Source organism: Salvelinus fontinalis, unplaced genomic scaffold (assembly GCF_029448725.1).
Source record: "Salvelinus fontinalis isolate EN_2023a unplaced genomic scaffold, ASM2944872v1 scaffold_0254, whole genome shotgun sequence".
Classification (NCBI taxonomy): domain Eukaryota; kingdom Metazoa; phylum Chordata; class Actinopteri; order Salmoniformes; family Salmonidae; genus Salvelinus; species Salvelinus fontinalis.
The window spans coordinates 190,232-208,011 of record NW_026600463.1 but is presented as its reverse complement, the minus strand read 5'-3'; the positions used below and the strand labels follow the sequence as shown (position 1 = coordinate 208,011).

Sequence of the window (17,780 nt, the reverse complement as noted above, 5' to 3'; positions counted from 1 at the left end):
GTCAGAGTGGGTGTACAGTACAGGACATACTATCTCTGTGTTAGAGTGGGTGTACAGTACAGGACATACTATCTCTGTGTCAGAGTGGGTGTACAGGACATACTATCTCCATGTCAGAGTGGGTGTACAGTACAGGACATACTATCTCTGTGTCAGAGTGGGTGTACAGTACAGGACATACTATCTCTGTGTCAGAGTGGGTGTACAGTACAGGACATACTATCTCTGTGTTAGAGTGGGTGTACAGTACAGGACATACTATCTCTGTGTCAGAGTGGGTGTACAGGACATACTATCTCCATGTCAGAGTGGGTGTACAGTACAGGACATACTATCTCTGTGTCAGAGTGGGTGTACAGTACAGGACATACTATCTCTGTGTTAGAGTGGGTGTACAGTACAGGACATACTATCTCTGTGTCAGTGGGTGTACAGGACATACTATCTCTGTGTCAGAGTGGGTGTACAGGACATGACATACTATCTCCGTGTCAGAGTGGGTGTACAGTACAGGACATACTATCTCTGTGTCAGAGTGGGTGTACAGGGCATGACATACTATCTCCGTGTCAGAGTGGGTGTACAGTACAGGACATACTATCTCTGTGTCAGAGTGGGTGTACAGTACAGGACATTCTATCCCTGTGTCAGAGTGGGTGTACAGTATAGGACATACTATCTCTGTGTCAGAGTGGGTGTACAGTACAGGACATACTATCTCTGTGTGAGTGGGTGTACAGGACATACTATCTCTGTGTCAGAGTGGGTGTACAGTACAGGACATACTATCTCTGTGTCAGAGTGGGTGTACAGTACAGGACATACTATCTCTGTGTTTAAGATGGAAAGCGTAGCTTTCAGAACAGAACAATGAAAAGCCTCATAACACTCTCCTTATTACTCACATTGTGGAGTTTCTTCTTGACAGTATTTTATATAATTATTGTATTTCTCTCAGATTGCTGTGACTGCTAAAGGAAGTAAGGACAGTATGAGACGTGTCTGTAGAGGTACGGGATAATGAAGGGAGAGGAGGGAGGAAGTGAGGACAGTATGAGATGTGTCTGTAGAGGTACGGCATAATGAAGGGAGAGGAGGGAGGAAGTGAGGACAGTATGAGATGTGTCTGTAGAGGTACGGCATAATGAAGGGAGAGGAGGGAGGAAGTGAGGACCGTATGAGACGTGTCTGTAGAGGTACGGCATAATGAAGGGAGAGGAGGGAGGAAGTGAGGACGGTATGAGATGTGTCTGTAGAGGTACGGCATAATGAAGGGAGAGGAGGGAGGAAGTGAGGACAGTATGAGATGTGTCTGTAGAGGTACGGCATAATGAAGGGAGAGGAGGGAGGAAGTGAGGACAGTATGAGATGTGTCTGTAGAGGTACGGCATAATGAAGGGAGAGGAGGGAGGAAGTGAGGACAGTATGAGACGTGTCTGTAGAGGTACGGCATAATGAAGGGAGAGGAGGGAGGAAGTGAGGACAGTATGAGATGTGTCTGTAGAGGTACGGCATAATGAAGGGAGAGGAGGGAGGAAGTGAGGACGGTATGAGATGTGTCTGTAGAGGTACAGCATAATGAAGGGAGAGGATGGACTACTGCTGTGATGTTGATTGATGTGAGGAACATTTCTCACTGCAGACACATTTACCTCAGTAAAACATGTCAACTGTTACTGTGTGTTCTATCATTGATGATTACATGATATAATTCTTATACACAGCACAACAATAGGAGGGAATATGTTGTGTGTGCGTGTGTGTGTTTATCCGTGCTCTCACAAAGTGTTCCTGTGTGTTTCCTCTTGTAGCCGTGGTGAAGAATCCTCCAAACAATCTGTGGATCATCGCAGCTGTGCTGGCCCCTATCGCCGTGGTAACGCTCATCATCATCATCATCACCGCCGTGCTCTGCCGGAAGAACAAGAGCGACTTTAAAGCCGACGCCATGGGCAACCTCAACCCCCGTGTCAAGGTGGGCAGACGCACACACACACACACACACACACACACACACACACACACACACACACACACACACACACACACACACACACACACACACACACACACACACACACACACACACACACACACACACACACACACACACACACACACACACACACACCAGGTAGAGGTAAATCCAGATGACAACCAGAGACACACACTGCAAAAAAATGATGTCAAACCTTTTTAGGTTGAAATCAGCAGAATGATCTGCCAGTGCAGTGAGATTATTCATCTTGGTAAGACGGCAGGTAAATCCATTGTTTGGTTAAACCTAGCAGATCATTGCCTATTTTTGCAGTGCATGTTTTCAGCCTACTGTCAGAAGAGAGACGGGAGAAGGAAATGGACGATGACACGTATCTTTGACACTGTTTCTCTTGTTTTTCAGACGTCATATCGGAGGGATGTTACAGGATATTACCACCAGGTATCTACCCTGTTTCTCCCTGGTGTCTGTCCTTGTTGTGAGCTGTGTCTGTCACAGGAGGTTGGTGGCACCTTAATTAGGGAGGACGAGCTCGTGGTAATGACTGGAGAGAAATAAGTAGAATGGTATGAATTACATCAAACACATGGTTTGATGCCATTCCATTTGCTTTGTTTCAGCCATTATAATGAGCCGTCCTCCACTGGTGTGTGTCTACTAGAGGAGTGCAGGGTAATGGGGTGTTTGACTGGCATATGAAATAGGGATACGGATATGCTGCATTTGAAATAGAGTTTGAATAGTCACTATAACATATGATGGGTGTGTTTGTTTAGGCGACTGTGTGTGTGTATTAGTGTTGGTTGGTATCCAGATGTTCATCACCTTATTCCATCCTTCTCTCATCCCGGGATTTACAGTATTATCAACTTACTACACAAGGTGGTGCCAGAGAAAATTGGGCATCTATTACCAGAATGCTAACAAAATTATCACAAGTAATAGCGAATTTCCATGGAGGCTGCAAGCTAAATATGCTAACGAGTGAAAAAATTAAATATACAAATTGCTAAGACAGGCAATCCAGCACATAAAGTTATACATATATAGGTAGGAGCTGCCAAATGTCAAGCGATGTGAACTAGAGACATTGTGCAAATGAACAAAGTTTTGACACATGCTTGTCTGAAGGAAGAACAGTACTGGCTCTGGAGCAGCATGTGTACACACTGTGCCTGTGTGGAGTCTGGAGTCGCTAGGGCAACGGGCCTGCCTGGTAAGCTTGGAGAAGAGGGCGGAGGAGCAGATAGCCCGAGAACAGAAGAGAAAAAAAACGCAAGGAAATCAAGATAGGGCTTTGACTTCTCAAACACAGCAGAAATCCAACACAATATGATGCCCCCTCACCTTATTAATTTAGCCACTTACTTAGATAACTAGCAAGTTAATTTTAGGGGTCTCGTTAACTGAGAATTTTGTGTTTTTCACGCTGTAAAAATGTAAAATGCATAAGAAATATCTTGCTGTGTTTTGTAAACACAGATGTAATATGCTTCTTATTATAATTTCTGCTTGACGGGCATTCTATCAGCAGACAGCGCTCTGAAAAAGATCTTGTTTTTTAATTGTAAGCTTATTTACTTGTGTGACTGCCAGCCAAATAGCTTTACGTGACTGCCAGCCAAATTCTTTTGTCATTTGATGAAAATGAATATATTTTCTGCTGAATGTGTTACACTAATGTATTTTCTGTGAAGGAAAACTATAGTTGCACGTCCCTGATCACTCTATTGAAGCAAAACAACACTGTTGACTTTCAATATAAAACGCGACCCCTGGCAATACACAGCTGGACTCACCTGCTCCTGCTTTCTCCCATTGTGATATTTACAAACAAGCACGTGACTGGCCCAGCTGTTCTGGGGAACTACGGTAAGCTTTATAATTAAGCAATATGGCATCTCGGGGTTTGGTGTATATGGCCAATATACTACGGCTAAGGGCTGTGCCTGGCCATATACAACAAACCCCAGAGATGCCTTATTGCTACTATAAACTGGTTACCAACGTAATTAGAGCAGTAAAAATACATGTCTTGTCATACCCGTGGTATACAGTCTGATATACTATGGCTATCAGCCAATCAGCATTCAGGGCTCGAACCACCCACTTTATAATGTAAAATAATGTGACAGGTGAAATGAACACGATCTGCTTTATCTCCTATCATACTGCAGGTATTTACTTAAAAAGTAGCTACAAATATAAAAATGTATTGAAAAACGTCAAAATAAGTAGTTTCAACGGTATTGACAGTATTGAAAAACCATCCCATGGCTATTTCCAAATACCTCGGTATACGGTATATACGGTATACCGCCCAAGCCTAGTGTGTAGGCTATTATGAGTGAGGGAGATGAGAGACCGCAACCAACCTAGCCGACTCACTCTGTAGTAGACTAAAAGCTGTGTGTATGCGTGTGAATGTGTGTGCGTGCGTGTACGTGTGCGCACGTGCATGCATGTGTGTGTGTACATGTGTGTACTCTGAAACGAGCTCTTGGTGCGTATTGCTGGAACAAGGTCAGATGTTCTCATCTTAATTGGGTAAAAATAGGCTAGCCGAGACACTAATGATTCTCCTGGCTCAGTACACAGTATAAATACACACAGATCCTACCTATACCATTACACCTGACTCCCTTCTATATGTCTAGTAATGTATGTACTCTCATTGTTAACCTTCTAGACCTCATTTGTCTTTGTTTAAGAAGCAGACACACACACAAACTCACACACACACACACACACACACACACACACACCACACACACACACACACACACACACACACACACACACACACACACACACACACACACACACACACACACACACACACACACACACACACACACACACTCCTGTTCTGACCTAGTTTACCACTGTATGCGTTGTCATTCGCTATTGTTTGTATCAGTTTGTTTGGCATTATAGATCAGTTAGTTCACCATTACAGTAATCCAATCACCAATGTTATTTTTCTATGCAAAGACATGGTCCATATTTTGCAGTATAGCAGTATCCCAAGAGGGAGCTTTTGCCTGAACTTTAGTATGAAATAACAAGCAGGATCAAATCACATTGTATTTGTCACATGCTTGGTAAACAACAGGTGTAGACTAACAGTGAAATGCTTACTGATGGGCCCTTCCCAACAATGCAGAGAGAACAACAGGTGTAGACTAACAGTGAAATGCTTACTGATGAGCCCTTCCCAACAATGCAGAGAGAAACAACAGGTGTAGACTCACAGTGAAATGCTTACTGATGGGCCCTTCCCAACAATGCAGAGAGAACAACAGGTGTAGACTAACAGTGAAATGCTTACTGATGGGCCCTTCCCAACAATGCAGAGAGAACAACAGGTGTAGACTAACAGTGAAATGCTTACTGATGGGCCCTTCCCAACAATGTAGAGAGAAACAACAGGTGTAGACTCACAGTGAAATGCTTACTGATGGTCCCTTCCCAACAATGTAGAGAGAAACAACAGGTGTAGACTCACAGTGAAATGCTTACTGATGGGCCCTTCCCAACAATGCAGAGAGAACAACAGGTGTAGACTAACAGTGAAATGCTTACTGATGGGCCCTTCCCAACAATGTAGAGAGAAACAACAGGTGTAGACTCACAGTGAAATGCTTACTGATGGGCCCTTCCCAACAATGCAGAGAGAACAACAGGTGTAGACTAACAGTGAAATGCTTACTGATGGGCCCTTCCCAACAATGTAGAGAGAAACAACAGGTGTAGACTCACAGTGAAATGCTTACTGATGGGCCCTTCCCAACAATGCAGAGAGAACAACAGGTGTAGACTAACAGTGAAATGCTTACTGATGGTCCCTTCCCAACAATGCAGAGAGAAACAACAGGTGTAGACTAACAGTGAAATGCTTACTGATGGGCCCTTCCCAACAATGCAGAGAGAAACAACGGGTGTAGACTCACAGTGAAATGCTTACTGATGGTCCCTTCCCAACAATAAAGAGAGAAACAACAGGTGTAGACTAACAGTGAAATGCTTACTGATGGGCCCTTCCCAACAATGCAGAGAGAAACAACAGGTGTAGACTCACAGTGAAATGCTTACTGATGGGCCCTTCCCAACAATGCAGAGAGAAACAACAGGTGTAGACTAACAGTGAAATGCTTACTGATGGTCCCTTCCCAACAATGCAGAGAGAAACAACAGGTGTAGACTAACAGTGAAATGCTTACTGATGGGCCCTTCCCAACAATAAAGAGAGAAACAACAATTATAATAATAGAAGAATAGAAAGATAATAATAACACGAGGAATAAATCCACAATGAGTAATAATAACTTAGCTATATACACGGGGTACCAGTACCGACTAGATGTGCAGAGATACGAGGTAATTGAGGTAGATATGTACATATAGGTAGGGATAAAATGACTAGGCATCAGGATAGATAATTAACTGTAACAGCAGTGTATGTGATATTTACATTTTATTCATTTAGCAGACGCTCTTATCTAGATGAGTTAAAAGAGTTTAACTAACTATTTAGCAGTATTATGGTTTGGGGGTAGAAGCTGTTCAGGGTCCTGTTGGTTCCAGATTTGGTGCATCGGTACCGATTGCCGTGCAGTAGCAGAGAGAACAGTCTATGACTTGAGTATCTGGAGTCTTTAACAATTTTTAGGACCTTCCTCTGACAATGCCTGGTATAGGGGTCCTGTAGTGCCTTGTGGTCAGATGCCAAGCAGTTGCCATACCAAGCGGTGATGCAGCCAGTCAAGATGCTCTCAGTGGTGCAGCTGTAGAACTTTTTGAGGAGCTGAGGGCCCATGCCAAATCTTTTCAGCCTCCTGAGAGGCATTGTCGTGTGCTCTTCACGATTGTGTTGGTGTGTGTGGACCATGATAATTCCACAGTGATGTGGACACCAAGGAACTTGAAGCTCTCGACCTGCTCCACTACAGCCACATCAATGTGGATGGGGGCGTGCTCGTACCTCTGTTTCCTGTAGTCCAGATCAGCTCCTTTGTCTTGCTGATGTTAAGGGAGAGGTTGTTCTCCTGGCACCATACTGCCAGGTCTCTAACCTCCTCCCTATAGGCTGTCTCATCGTTGTCGGTGGTATCCAATAATGGTATTGGAGTCATGCTTGGTCCCGAAGTCGTGGGTGAACAGGGAGTATAGGAGGGGACTGAGCACGCACCTCTGTGTGGCCCCGGTGTTGTGGGTCAGCGTGGCGGATGTGTTGTTGCCTACCTTGTTTAATCCCTGGGTCCTTAGCTTAGTGATGAGCTTGGAGTCAATGAACAGCATTCTCATGTACAGTAGGTGCTCCTTTTGTCCAGGTGGGAAAGGGCACTGTGGATTGCAGTAGATGTTGCGTCATCTGTGGATATGTGGCGGTATGGGAATTGGAGTGGATCCAGGCTGTCTGGGATGAAGGTGTTGATGTGAGCCATGACAAGCCATTCAAAGCATTTCATGGCTACAGATGTGACTGCTACGGGCCGATAGTCATTTCATCAGATTACCTTGGCGTTCTTGGGCACAGGGACTATGGTGTTTAAAAATTGAACTAGGCAAGTTAGTTAAGAACAAATTCTTATTTACAATGACGGCCCACACCGGCCAAAACCGAACAACGCTGGGCCAATTGTGCGCCGCCCTATGGGACTCCCAATCACAGCCAGTTGTGACACAGCCTGGATTCGAACCAGGGTGTCTGTAGTAACGCCTCAAGCACTGAGATGCAGTGCCTTAGACCTCTGCGCCACTCGGGAGACCTTGAAACATGTAGCATTACAGACTGGGTCTGGGAGAGGTTGAAAATGTCAGTGAAGACACTTGCCAGCTGGTCAGCGCATGCTATGAGTACATGTCCTAGTAATCCATCTAGCTCTCCGGCCTTGTGAATGTTGACCTGTTTAAGGGTCTTACTACATCGGCTCTGGAGAGCGTGATCACACTGTCGTCCGGAACAGTTGGCGCTCTCATGCATGTTTCAGTGTTGCTTGCCTCGAAGCCAGCATAGAAGGTATTTAGCTCGTCTGGTAGGATCGCATCACTGGACAGCTCGCGGCTGGGTTTCCCTTTGTAATCTGTGCTAGTTTGCAAGCCCTTCCACATCCGACGAGAGACAGAGCCGGTGTAGTAGGATTCGATCTTGGTCCTGTATTGACGCTTTGCCTGTTTGATGGTTCGTCGGAGGGCATAGAGGGATTTCTTATAAGGGTCCAGATTAGTATCCCGCTCCTTTAAAGCGGCAGCTCTAGCCTTTAGCTCAGTTCAGATATTTCCTGTAATCCATGGCTTCTGATTGGAATGTGGGGATGATGTTGTCTATGCCCTTATTAAGGAAGCCGGTGACTGATGTGGTTAGCTCCTCAATGCCATCGGATGAATCCCGGAACATATTCCAGTCTATGCTAGTGAAACAGACCTGTAGTTTAGCATGTGTGTGTGTGTGTTAGTGCAGTAGCCTATCCACCATCAGAGGATCAATGATAGACGCTCCATTATGTTTACCAAAGGGATATCCCTCTGCCTGTCTGTGTCCACCTTTCACTTTCTCTGTTTGTTTCTGTCTATCTTTGCACCATCAGCCAGTCTGTAAAGTATATTGGGTGTTATTGAAGCAGACACTGTGAAATGTGCTGGGGACCCTGAGGAGTGAACCCATGGGGTTAAACCTGGTTCTTGCTGTGTTGGAGCAGTCAAGTTGTCAATATGAGGGATGGACAAATACCTTGGGAATTTGCATTCTATCACACTTTATTTTTAAAGTACATCACTTGGGGGAAAACTAATTGAATAGTGATACTGTGAATATCACCTCTCAGTGAGACTGTCATGCTGTGTGACTGCAGATGTAGCACTTCCCTCTATATCCCTCTGAGAACCACTCCTCTGACAGCCCTGCAGCCAGCACTTCCCTCTATATCCCTCTGAGAACCACTCCTCTGACAGGCCTGCAGCCAGCACTTTCCCTCTATATCCCTCTGAGAACCACTCCTCTGACAGCCCTGCAGCCAGCACTTTCCCTCTATATCCCTCTGAGAACCACTCCTCTGACAGCCCTGCAGCCAGCACTTTCCCTCTATATCCCTCTGAGAACCACTCCTCTGACAGCCCTGCAGCCAGCACTTTCCCTCTATATCCCTCTGAGAACCACTCCTCTGACAGCCCTGCAGCCAGCACTTTCCCTCTATATCCCTCTGAGAACCACTCCTCTGACAGCCCTGCAGCCAGCACTTTCCCTCTATATCCCTCTGAGAACCACTCCTCTGACAGCCCTGCAGCCAGCACTTTCCCTCTATATCCCTCTGAGAACCACTCCTCTGACAGCCCTGCAGCCAGCACTTTCCCTGTATATCCCGCTGAGAACCACTCCTCTGACAGCCCTGCAGCCAGCACTTCCCTCTATATCCCTCTGAGAACCACTTCTCTGACAGCCCTGCAGCCAGCACTTTCCCTCTATATCCCTCTGAGAACCACTCCTCTGACAGCCCTGCAGCCAGCACTTTCCCTCTATATCCCTCTGAGAACCACTCCTCTGACAGCCCTGCAGCCAGCACTTTCCCTCTATATCCCTCTGAGAACCACTCCTCTGACAGCCCTGCAGCCAGCACTTTCCCTCTATATCCCTCTGAGAACCACTTCTCTGACAGCCCTGCAGCCAGCACTTTCCCTCTATATCCCTCTGAGAACCACTCCTCTGACAGCCCTGCAGCCAGCACTTTCCCTCTATATCCCTCTGAGAACCACCCCTCTGACAGCCCTGCAGCCAGCACTTTCCCTCTATATCCCTCTGAGAACCACTCCTCTGACAGCCCTGCAGCCAGCACTTTCCCTCTATATCCCTCTGAGAACCACCCCTCTGACAGCCCTGCAGCCAGCACTTTCCCTCTATATCCCTCTGAGAACCACCCCTCTGACAGCCCTGCAGCCAGCACTTTCCCTCTATATCCCTCTGAGAACCACTTCTCTGACAGCCCTGCAGCCAGCACTTTTATTCTATATCCCTCTGAGAACCACTCCTCTGACAGCCCTGCAGCCAGCACTTTCCCTCTATATCCCTCTGAGAACCACTCCTCTGACAGCCCTGCAGCCAGCACTTTCCCTCTATATCCCTCTGAGAACCACTCCTCTGACAGCCCTGCAGCCAGCACTTTTATTGTATATCCCTCTGAGAACCACTTCTCTGACAGCCCTGCAGCCAGCACTTTCCCTCTATATCCCTCTGAGAACCACTCCTCTGACAGCCCTGCAGCCAGCACTTTCCCTCTATATCCCTCTGAGAACCACCCCTCTGACAGCCCTGCAGCCAGCACTTTTAGTCTGCATGAAAACTTCACCACCATCCACACCTTTGTGTGTGTGTTTAAGACTTTTATATAAACCCCACTGTGTCTCTCTCCTCTTCTGTCTGGAGTCTGACTACATTAGAATATTTTTGAGAAGTCTTTGAATCTCATCTTTTTATTGCCCACTGTGATTCATTTATTAGACATTAGAAGGAGAGAAAGTGAGATCAAAGAAGTCTTCATAAAAACGACGTGTATGGAGTTCAAGACACAGGATAGATATCCCATTAATACATGAACTAGAGTTCGGAAAAGTCATTTAGGCATTTCGGTTTTCTGTCTGAATGTGTGTGTCTGTCTGACTGCCTGTATGTCTCTTTAAATGTGTATATCAATCAATCAAATGTATTTATAAAGCCCTTCTTACATCAGCTGATGTCACAAAGTGCTGTACAGAAACCCAGCCTAAAACCCCACACAGCAAGCAATGCAGGTGTAGAAGCACGGTGGCTAGGAAAAAGTCCCTAGAAAGGTCAGAACCTAGAGAGGAACCAGGCTATGAGGGGTGGCCAGTCCTCTTCTGGCTGTGCCGGGTGGAGATTATAACAGAACATGACCAAGATGTTCAAGTGTTCATAGATGACCAGCAGGGTCAAATAATAATAATTACAGTGGTTGTAGAGGGTGCATTAGGTCAGCACCTCAGGAGTAAATGTCAGGTGGCTTTTCATAGCCGATCATTCAGAGTATCTCTACCGCTCCTGCTGTCTCTAGAGAGTTGAAAACAGCAGGTCTGGGACATGTAGCACGTCCGGTGAACAGGTCAGGGTTCCATAGCCGCAGGCAGTACAGTTGAAACTGGAGCAGCACCACGACCAGGTTGGACTGGGGACAGCAAGGAGTCATCAGGCCAGGTAGTCCTGAGGCATGGTCCTAGGGCTCATGTCCTCTGAGATAAAGAAAGAAAGAAAGAAAGAAAGAGAGAGAGAAAAAGAGAGAGAGAGTAAGAGAGAGTATACTTAAATTCACACAGGACACCGGATAAGACAAGATAAATACTTCAGATATAACAGACTGACCCTAGCCCCCCGACACATAAACTATTGCATCATAAATACTGGAGGCTGAGACAGGAGGGGAGACACCATGGCCCCGTCTGACAATACCCTTGGACAGGGCCAAACATGAAAGATATAATCCTTCCCACTGCCAAAGCACAGCCCCCACACCACTAGAGGGATATCTTCAACCACCAACTTACCATCCTGAGACAAGGCTGAGTATAGCCCACGAAGATCTCCCCACTGCACACACCCAAGGGGGGCGCGCCAACCCAGACAGGAAGATCACGTCAGTGACTCAGCCCACTCAAGTGACGCACCCCTCCTAGGGACGGCATGAAAGAGCACCAGTAAGCCAGTGACTCAGCCCCTGTAATAGGGTTAGAGGCAGAGAATCCCAGTGGAGAGAGGGGAACCGGCAGGGCAGAGACAGCAAGGGCGGTTCGTTGCTCCAGTGCCTTTCCGTTCACCTTCACACTCCTGGGCCAGACTACCCTCAATCATAGGACCTACTGAAAAGATGAGTCTTCAATAAAGACTTAAAGGTTGAGACCGAGTCTGCGTCTCTCACATGTAGAGGCAGACCATTCCACAAAAATTAAGCTCTAGGAGAAAGCCCTGTCTCCAGCTGTTTGCTTAGAAATTCTAGGGACAGTTAGGAGGCCTGCGTCTTGTGACCGTAGCGTACGTGTAGGTATGTACGGCAGGACCAAATCAGAAAGATAGCTAGTAGCAAGCCCATTTAATGCTTTGTAGGTCAGCAGTAAAACCTTGAAATCAGCCCTTGCCTTAACAGGAAGCCATTGTAGAGAGGCTAGCACTGGAGTAATATGATCACATTTTTTGGTTCTAATCAAGATTCTAGCAGCCGTGTTTAGCACTAACTGAAGTTTATTTAGTGCTTTATCCGGGTAGCTGGAAAGTAGAGCATTGGAGTAGTCTAACCTAGAAGTGACAAAAGCATGGATTACTTTTTCTGCATCATTTTGGACAGAAAGTTTCTGATTTTTGCAATGTTACGTAGATGGAAAAAAGCTGTCGTTGAAACAGTCTTCATATGTTCGTCAAAAGAGAGATCAGGGTCCAGAGTAACGCCGAGGTCCTTCACAGTTTTATTTGAGACGACAGTACAACCATCAAGATTAGTTGTCAAATTCAACAGAATATCTCTTTGTTTCTTGGGACCTAGAACAGGCATCTCTGTTTTGTTCAAATTTAAAAGTAGACAATTTGCCGCCATCCACTTCCTTATGTCTGAAACACAGGCTTCCAGGAAGGGCAATGTTGGGGGTTCCCCATGTTTCATCGAAATGTACAGATGTGTGTCGTCTGCATAGCAGTGAAAGTTAACATTATGTTTCCGAATGACATCACCTAGAGGTAAAATATATAGTGAAAACAATAGTGGTCCTAAAATGGAGCCTTGAGGAACACTGAAATTTACAGTTGATTTGAGGACAAACCATTCACAGAGACAAACTGAAATCTTCCCGACAGATAAGATCTAAACCAGGCCAGAAATTGTCAGTGTAGACCAATTTAGGTTTCCAATCTCTCCAAAAGAATGTGGTGATCGATGGTATCAAAAGCAGCACTAAGGTCTAGGAGCAGGAGGATAGATGCAGAGCCTCGGTCTGACGCCATTAAAAGGTAATTTACCACCTTCACAAGTTTAGTATGTCTCTTTAAATGTGTGTATGTCTCTTTTTAAATGTGCATTTGTCTCTGTCTGTGTATACATAATATGCTGACCCTGTGTGTGTGTGTGTGTGTGTGTGTGTGTGTGTGTGTGTGTGTGTGTGTGTGTGTGTGTGTGTGTGTGTGTGTGTGTGTGTGTGTGTGTGTGTGTGTGTGTGTGTGTGTGTGTGTGTGCCATTAGATGGCCATTGAGACGGTAAGCTTGCATCCATCACTCACCTGTTTCCACTCATCTCTCTCCCCCCTTCGTCCTCCCTACAGCCTGTCCAGGGATTTGACTATGCCAAGCAGCACCTGGGCCGGGTGCAGGGTGGGGAGGGAGAGACCCTCCCCGTGACCCAGGACACCCTGGTGCTGCCCCTGCCCATCCGGGAAGCCCACCTCTCCCTCTCCCTGGAGAAAGCCCAGCACCAGGACGGCACCGCCAACAAGAAGACCCTCAACTCGGACATACGCAAGAGGTACTAAAGTCACCTCACATGGCCATACAGTATATCTACAGTTTAAACTACTTGTTTTGTGTTGAGCCAATCAGATGTGATGTTACTAAGCTGGATAAGCTTATTGTGCTCCTGCAGAGGAGAGAGGATGTGACTGGCTAGTAGCTGAGCTCCATTCACGTCAGACTATTGTTATTCAGTTAAATATAGAGAGGGGAGATATTTCAGGAATACATTTACTCTAGTATTCTTGTCTTGAAGAGCTTTCCTGAGATCCGTTGACCTCAGATTATTATCAGTTGAATCACAGCAATTTATTCAGGAATGTTTTTTTTACCTCTGCTTTTGTCTACGTTAAAGGAATTTCCCTGATATCTTTCCATAAGACTATTATGAGTGATTTGTCCCTGTGGGTAAAATCCTTAATGGTGTTCTGGATGAGACAACGATGTTACCACGACGTTACCTCCTTACCTCCTTACCTAGTTTACTGTATGTCCTACAGTGATGTTGGCTAGACCTTCATAAAACCCTCACCATCCTAATGCACCACACAGATGCCTAAAGTCTTCTTCCCATGTTTTCTGTTATTGTACTGTGGATGTTGACAAGCTTCTCTAGTTAAAGGGATAGTCGAGGGTAGCCAGGGGGAATTCAGGGGCAGTTTGGAGGCTTTTAAATGACAAATTACAACGTGCTGACTTTAAGAGGCAGGGTTATAAGAGTTGTGGTGAAGCTCAGCTGTGGTCTGCCATGTATGATGTGATAGAATATAATAGATTAGAACTGAATAGAATGGAATGGACTAGAATAGATTAGAGCTGAATGGAATGGACTGGATTAGAATAGAATAGATTAGAACTGAATAGAATGGAATGGACTAGAATAGATTATAACTGAATGGAATGGACTGGATTAGAATAGAATAGATTAGAACTGAATGGAATGGAATAGAATAGATTAGAACTGAATGGAATGGAATAGATTAGATTAGAACTGAATGGAATGGAATAGAATAGATTAGAACCGAATAGAACTTAATTGAATAGAATAGATCAGAACTGAATAGAATAGATCAGAACTGAATAGATTGGAATGGAATACAATATATTATAATTGAATAGAATGGAATAGAATATATTAGAACTGAATGGAATAGAATAGAATAGAATGGAATGGAATAGAATATAATGGAATATAATGGAATGGAATAGATTATAATTTAATAGAATAGATCAGAACTGAATAGAATGGAATGGAATAGAATATATTAGAACGGAATGGAATGGAATAGAATATATTAGAACTGAATGGAATGGAATAGAATAGAATAGAACACTCCTGTCCTCTGACATCATCATACTCCACCCCCATGCTGAGTAATAGTGAATCATTAGAGGGGTGTCTCTGTATGGGCAGTTGGAATCAACCAATCACCACATCTGACAGGGACAGGGGGGCCCTTAGGCAAATGCTAAATCATGCTAAACTGTTCTATGAGGGAGCAGAAAAGGACTTCATTTTTCACAATGCTGCAGGAGAACAAGGATGGAATGAGGATTGGTTCTGGTGAAGTTTAGAATATGAAACAGATAAAGGGATTGTTTTTGGAGCATCTTGTGACCCTGAACTCAAGGTTCTGATGCTTCTCACCGTCAACAAAGTGATTCCTGTTATCTTTGGCTTCTCATTCATGGTTGGGCTGGTGTGTTGTTGTGACTACCACTGGACCTATGTTTAGAGTTTCTTTAGCTGAGTCAAGACGAACAGCAGCTTGGTGACATCATCACAGCCTTATCCACTTTGGTGACATCATCACAGCATAGATGCGGTAAAGAGGTAAATCGAACTCGACCAAAACAATGGAATTCCCATGGAAACGCATGGGGAAAGATCCAGTATCTCACATTACGTTGAGGTAAAAATCAGAGTATAATGCTTCTATGGATGTCAACCCCAACACATGTTCATGTCATCGTCACCAATCAACCAATCAATTACAGTTAAAAATGACTTTGACTAAATGACTTTGACAGGAGTTAGCGTTTTGTGTTCTTCTAAAACTGAAAATAAACAACTTCTATATCGTATGCAGCAAAAACAGCCAAATATATCCAAATCGGACTTAAGTAACCACATTGTGGCCTGTTACAACATATAAATCATGAAAGATGTGCCTCCCGAGTGGTGCAGTGGTCTAAGGCTCTCATCGCAGTGCTAGCTGTGCCACTAGAGATTCTGGGTTCGAGTCCAGGCTCTGTCGCTACCGACCGGGAGACCCATGGGGCGGCGCACAATTGGCCCAGCGTCGTGCGGGTTAGGGGAGGGTTTGGCCGGCAGGGATGTCCTTGCCCCATCACGCACTATCAAATCCTGTGACGGGCCGGGCGCAGTGCACACTGACCTGGTCGCCAGGTATATGCTGTTTCCTGTGACACATTGGTGCGGCTGGCTTCCAGGTGAAGTGAGCATTGTGTCAAGAAGCAGTGCGGCCTGGTTGGGTTGTTTTGGAGGATGCACGGCTCTCGACATTCGCCTCTCTCGAGTCCGTGCGGGAGTTGCAGCCATGAGACAAGACCCAATTGGGGATAAACATTTTTTTTTTTGAAATATCATGAAAGATTTGATGAATATCGTATCTTGTTAGATCACATTTGTTGAAAGTGCGCCAATCTGGTCAATGGAACACTGCATCAATCAACCCCTTAACTGCATCTATTATCCACTTTGGTGACATCGTCACAGCCTTATCCACTGGTGACATCATCATAGCCTTCTCCACTGGTGACATCTTCATAGCCTTATCCACTGGTGACATCTTCATAGCCTTATCCACTGGTGACATCATCACAGCCTTCTCCACTGGTGACATCTTCATAGCCTTATCCACTGGTGACATCATCATAGCCTTATCCACTGGTGACATCTTCATAGCCTTATCCACTGGTGACATCATCATAGCCTTATCCACTGGTGACATCATCACAGCCTTATCCACTGGTGGCATCTTCACAGCCTTATCTACTGATGACATCATCACAGCCTTATCCACCGGTGACATCATCACAGCCTTATCTCCTAACCACTTGGTGACATCATCATAGCCTTCTCCACTGGTGACATCATCATAGCCTTCTCCACTGGTGACATCATCATAGCCTTATCCACTGGTGACATCTTCATAGCCTTATCCACTGGTGACATCATCACAGCCTTATCCACTGGTGACATCATCACAGCCTTATCTCCTTGGTGACATCATCACAGCCTTACTAACCACTTGGTGACATCATCATAGCCTTCTCCACTGGTGACATCATCACAGCCTTACTAACCACTTGGTGACATCTTCATAGCCTGTGTGTCTCTTTTTAAATGTGCATTTGTCTCTGTCTGTGTATACATAATATGCTGACCGTGTGTGTGTGTGTGTGTGTCACAGCCTTATCCACTGGTGACATCATCACAGCCTTATCTCCTTGGTGACAACACAGCCTTATCTCCTTGGTGACATCAGCACAGCCTTAACCACTTGGTGACATCATCATAGCCTTATCCACTGGTGACATCTTCATAGCCTTATCCACTTGGTGACAACACAGCCTTATCTCCTTGGTGACATCATCACAACCTTTTCCACTCGTGACTTGCATTCTCCAGCACACTGTCTGTGCAAAACTACTGCCTCACTGCTGATTCATACACATAGGCAATATACTGAGACAGACTGAATAAGGAAGACTGAAGAGACACTTGAGTAGAGTGTTTGCTGCACAGTCTTCCCCAGATGATCTTGAGCTACTTGTATGTTATTGAGTAAAATAATAACAGGTGGTGTTCATTACATTTCTGGGGCCAGGATGCAATTTGCATGGACCAATGGAGTGCAACGCATCACTTTCCCAAAACAGCACAAATAAAAAGCACCCAATGGTAGAATACTGAGAGCCCTCCCCTACCAGTCAAATCTATCAACATGTAAATGAAAGTTAGAAACCCACCACCCCCCACACCATCACCATCACTACCACTACCACCACCACTCCCACCATCACCACCACTCCCACCATCACCACCACTCCCACCATCACCACCACTACTACCATCACCACCACTACCACCATCACTACCACCATCACCCCCCACACTACCACCACCCCCCACACTACCACCATCACTACCACTACCACCATCACTACCACCATCACCCCACACACTACCACCATAACCACCACTACCACCACCACTACCACCATCACCACCACCACTACCACTACCACCACCCCCCACA

General features: G+C 45.5%; 1 protein-coding gene across 1 annotated transcript in view; it reads left to right on the top strand.

The window, feature by feature from the left end:
* Positions 1–17,780, top strand: part of LOC129844934 (UPF0606 protein KIAA1549L-like) — a gene marked incomplete at its 5' end in the record, with an annotated part of 89,011 nt that overhangs the window by 33,507 nt on the left and 37,724 nt on the right. Inside the window, 3 exons of the mRNA XM_055913099.1 lie at positions 1,812–1,975; positions 2,402–2,440; positions 13,311–13,510. Of these exons, the coding sequence (XP_055769074.1) occupies positions 1,812–1,975; positions 2,402–2,440; positions 13,311–13,510 (403 nt within the window). The remainder of the gene's footprint in view (positions 1–1,811; positions 1,976–2,401; positions 2,441–13,310; positions 13,511–17,780) is intronic.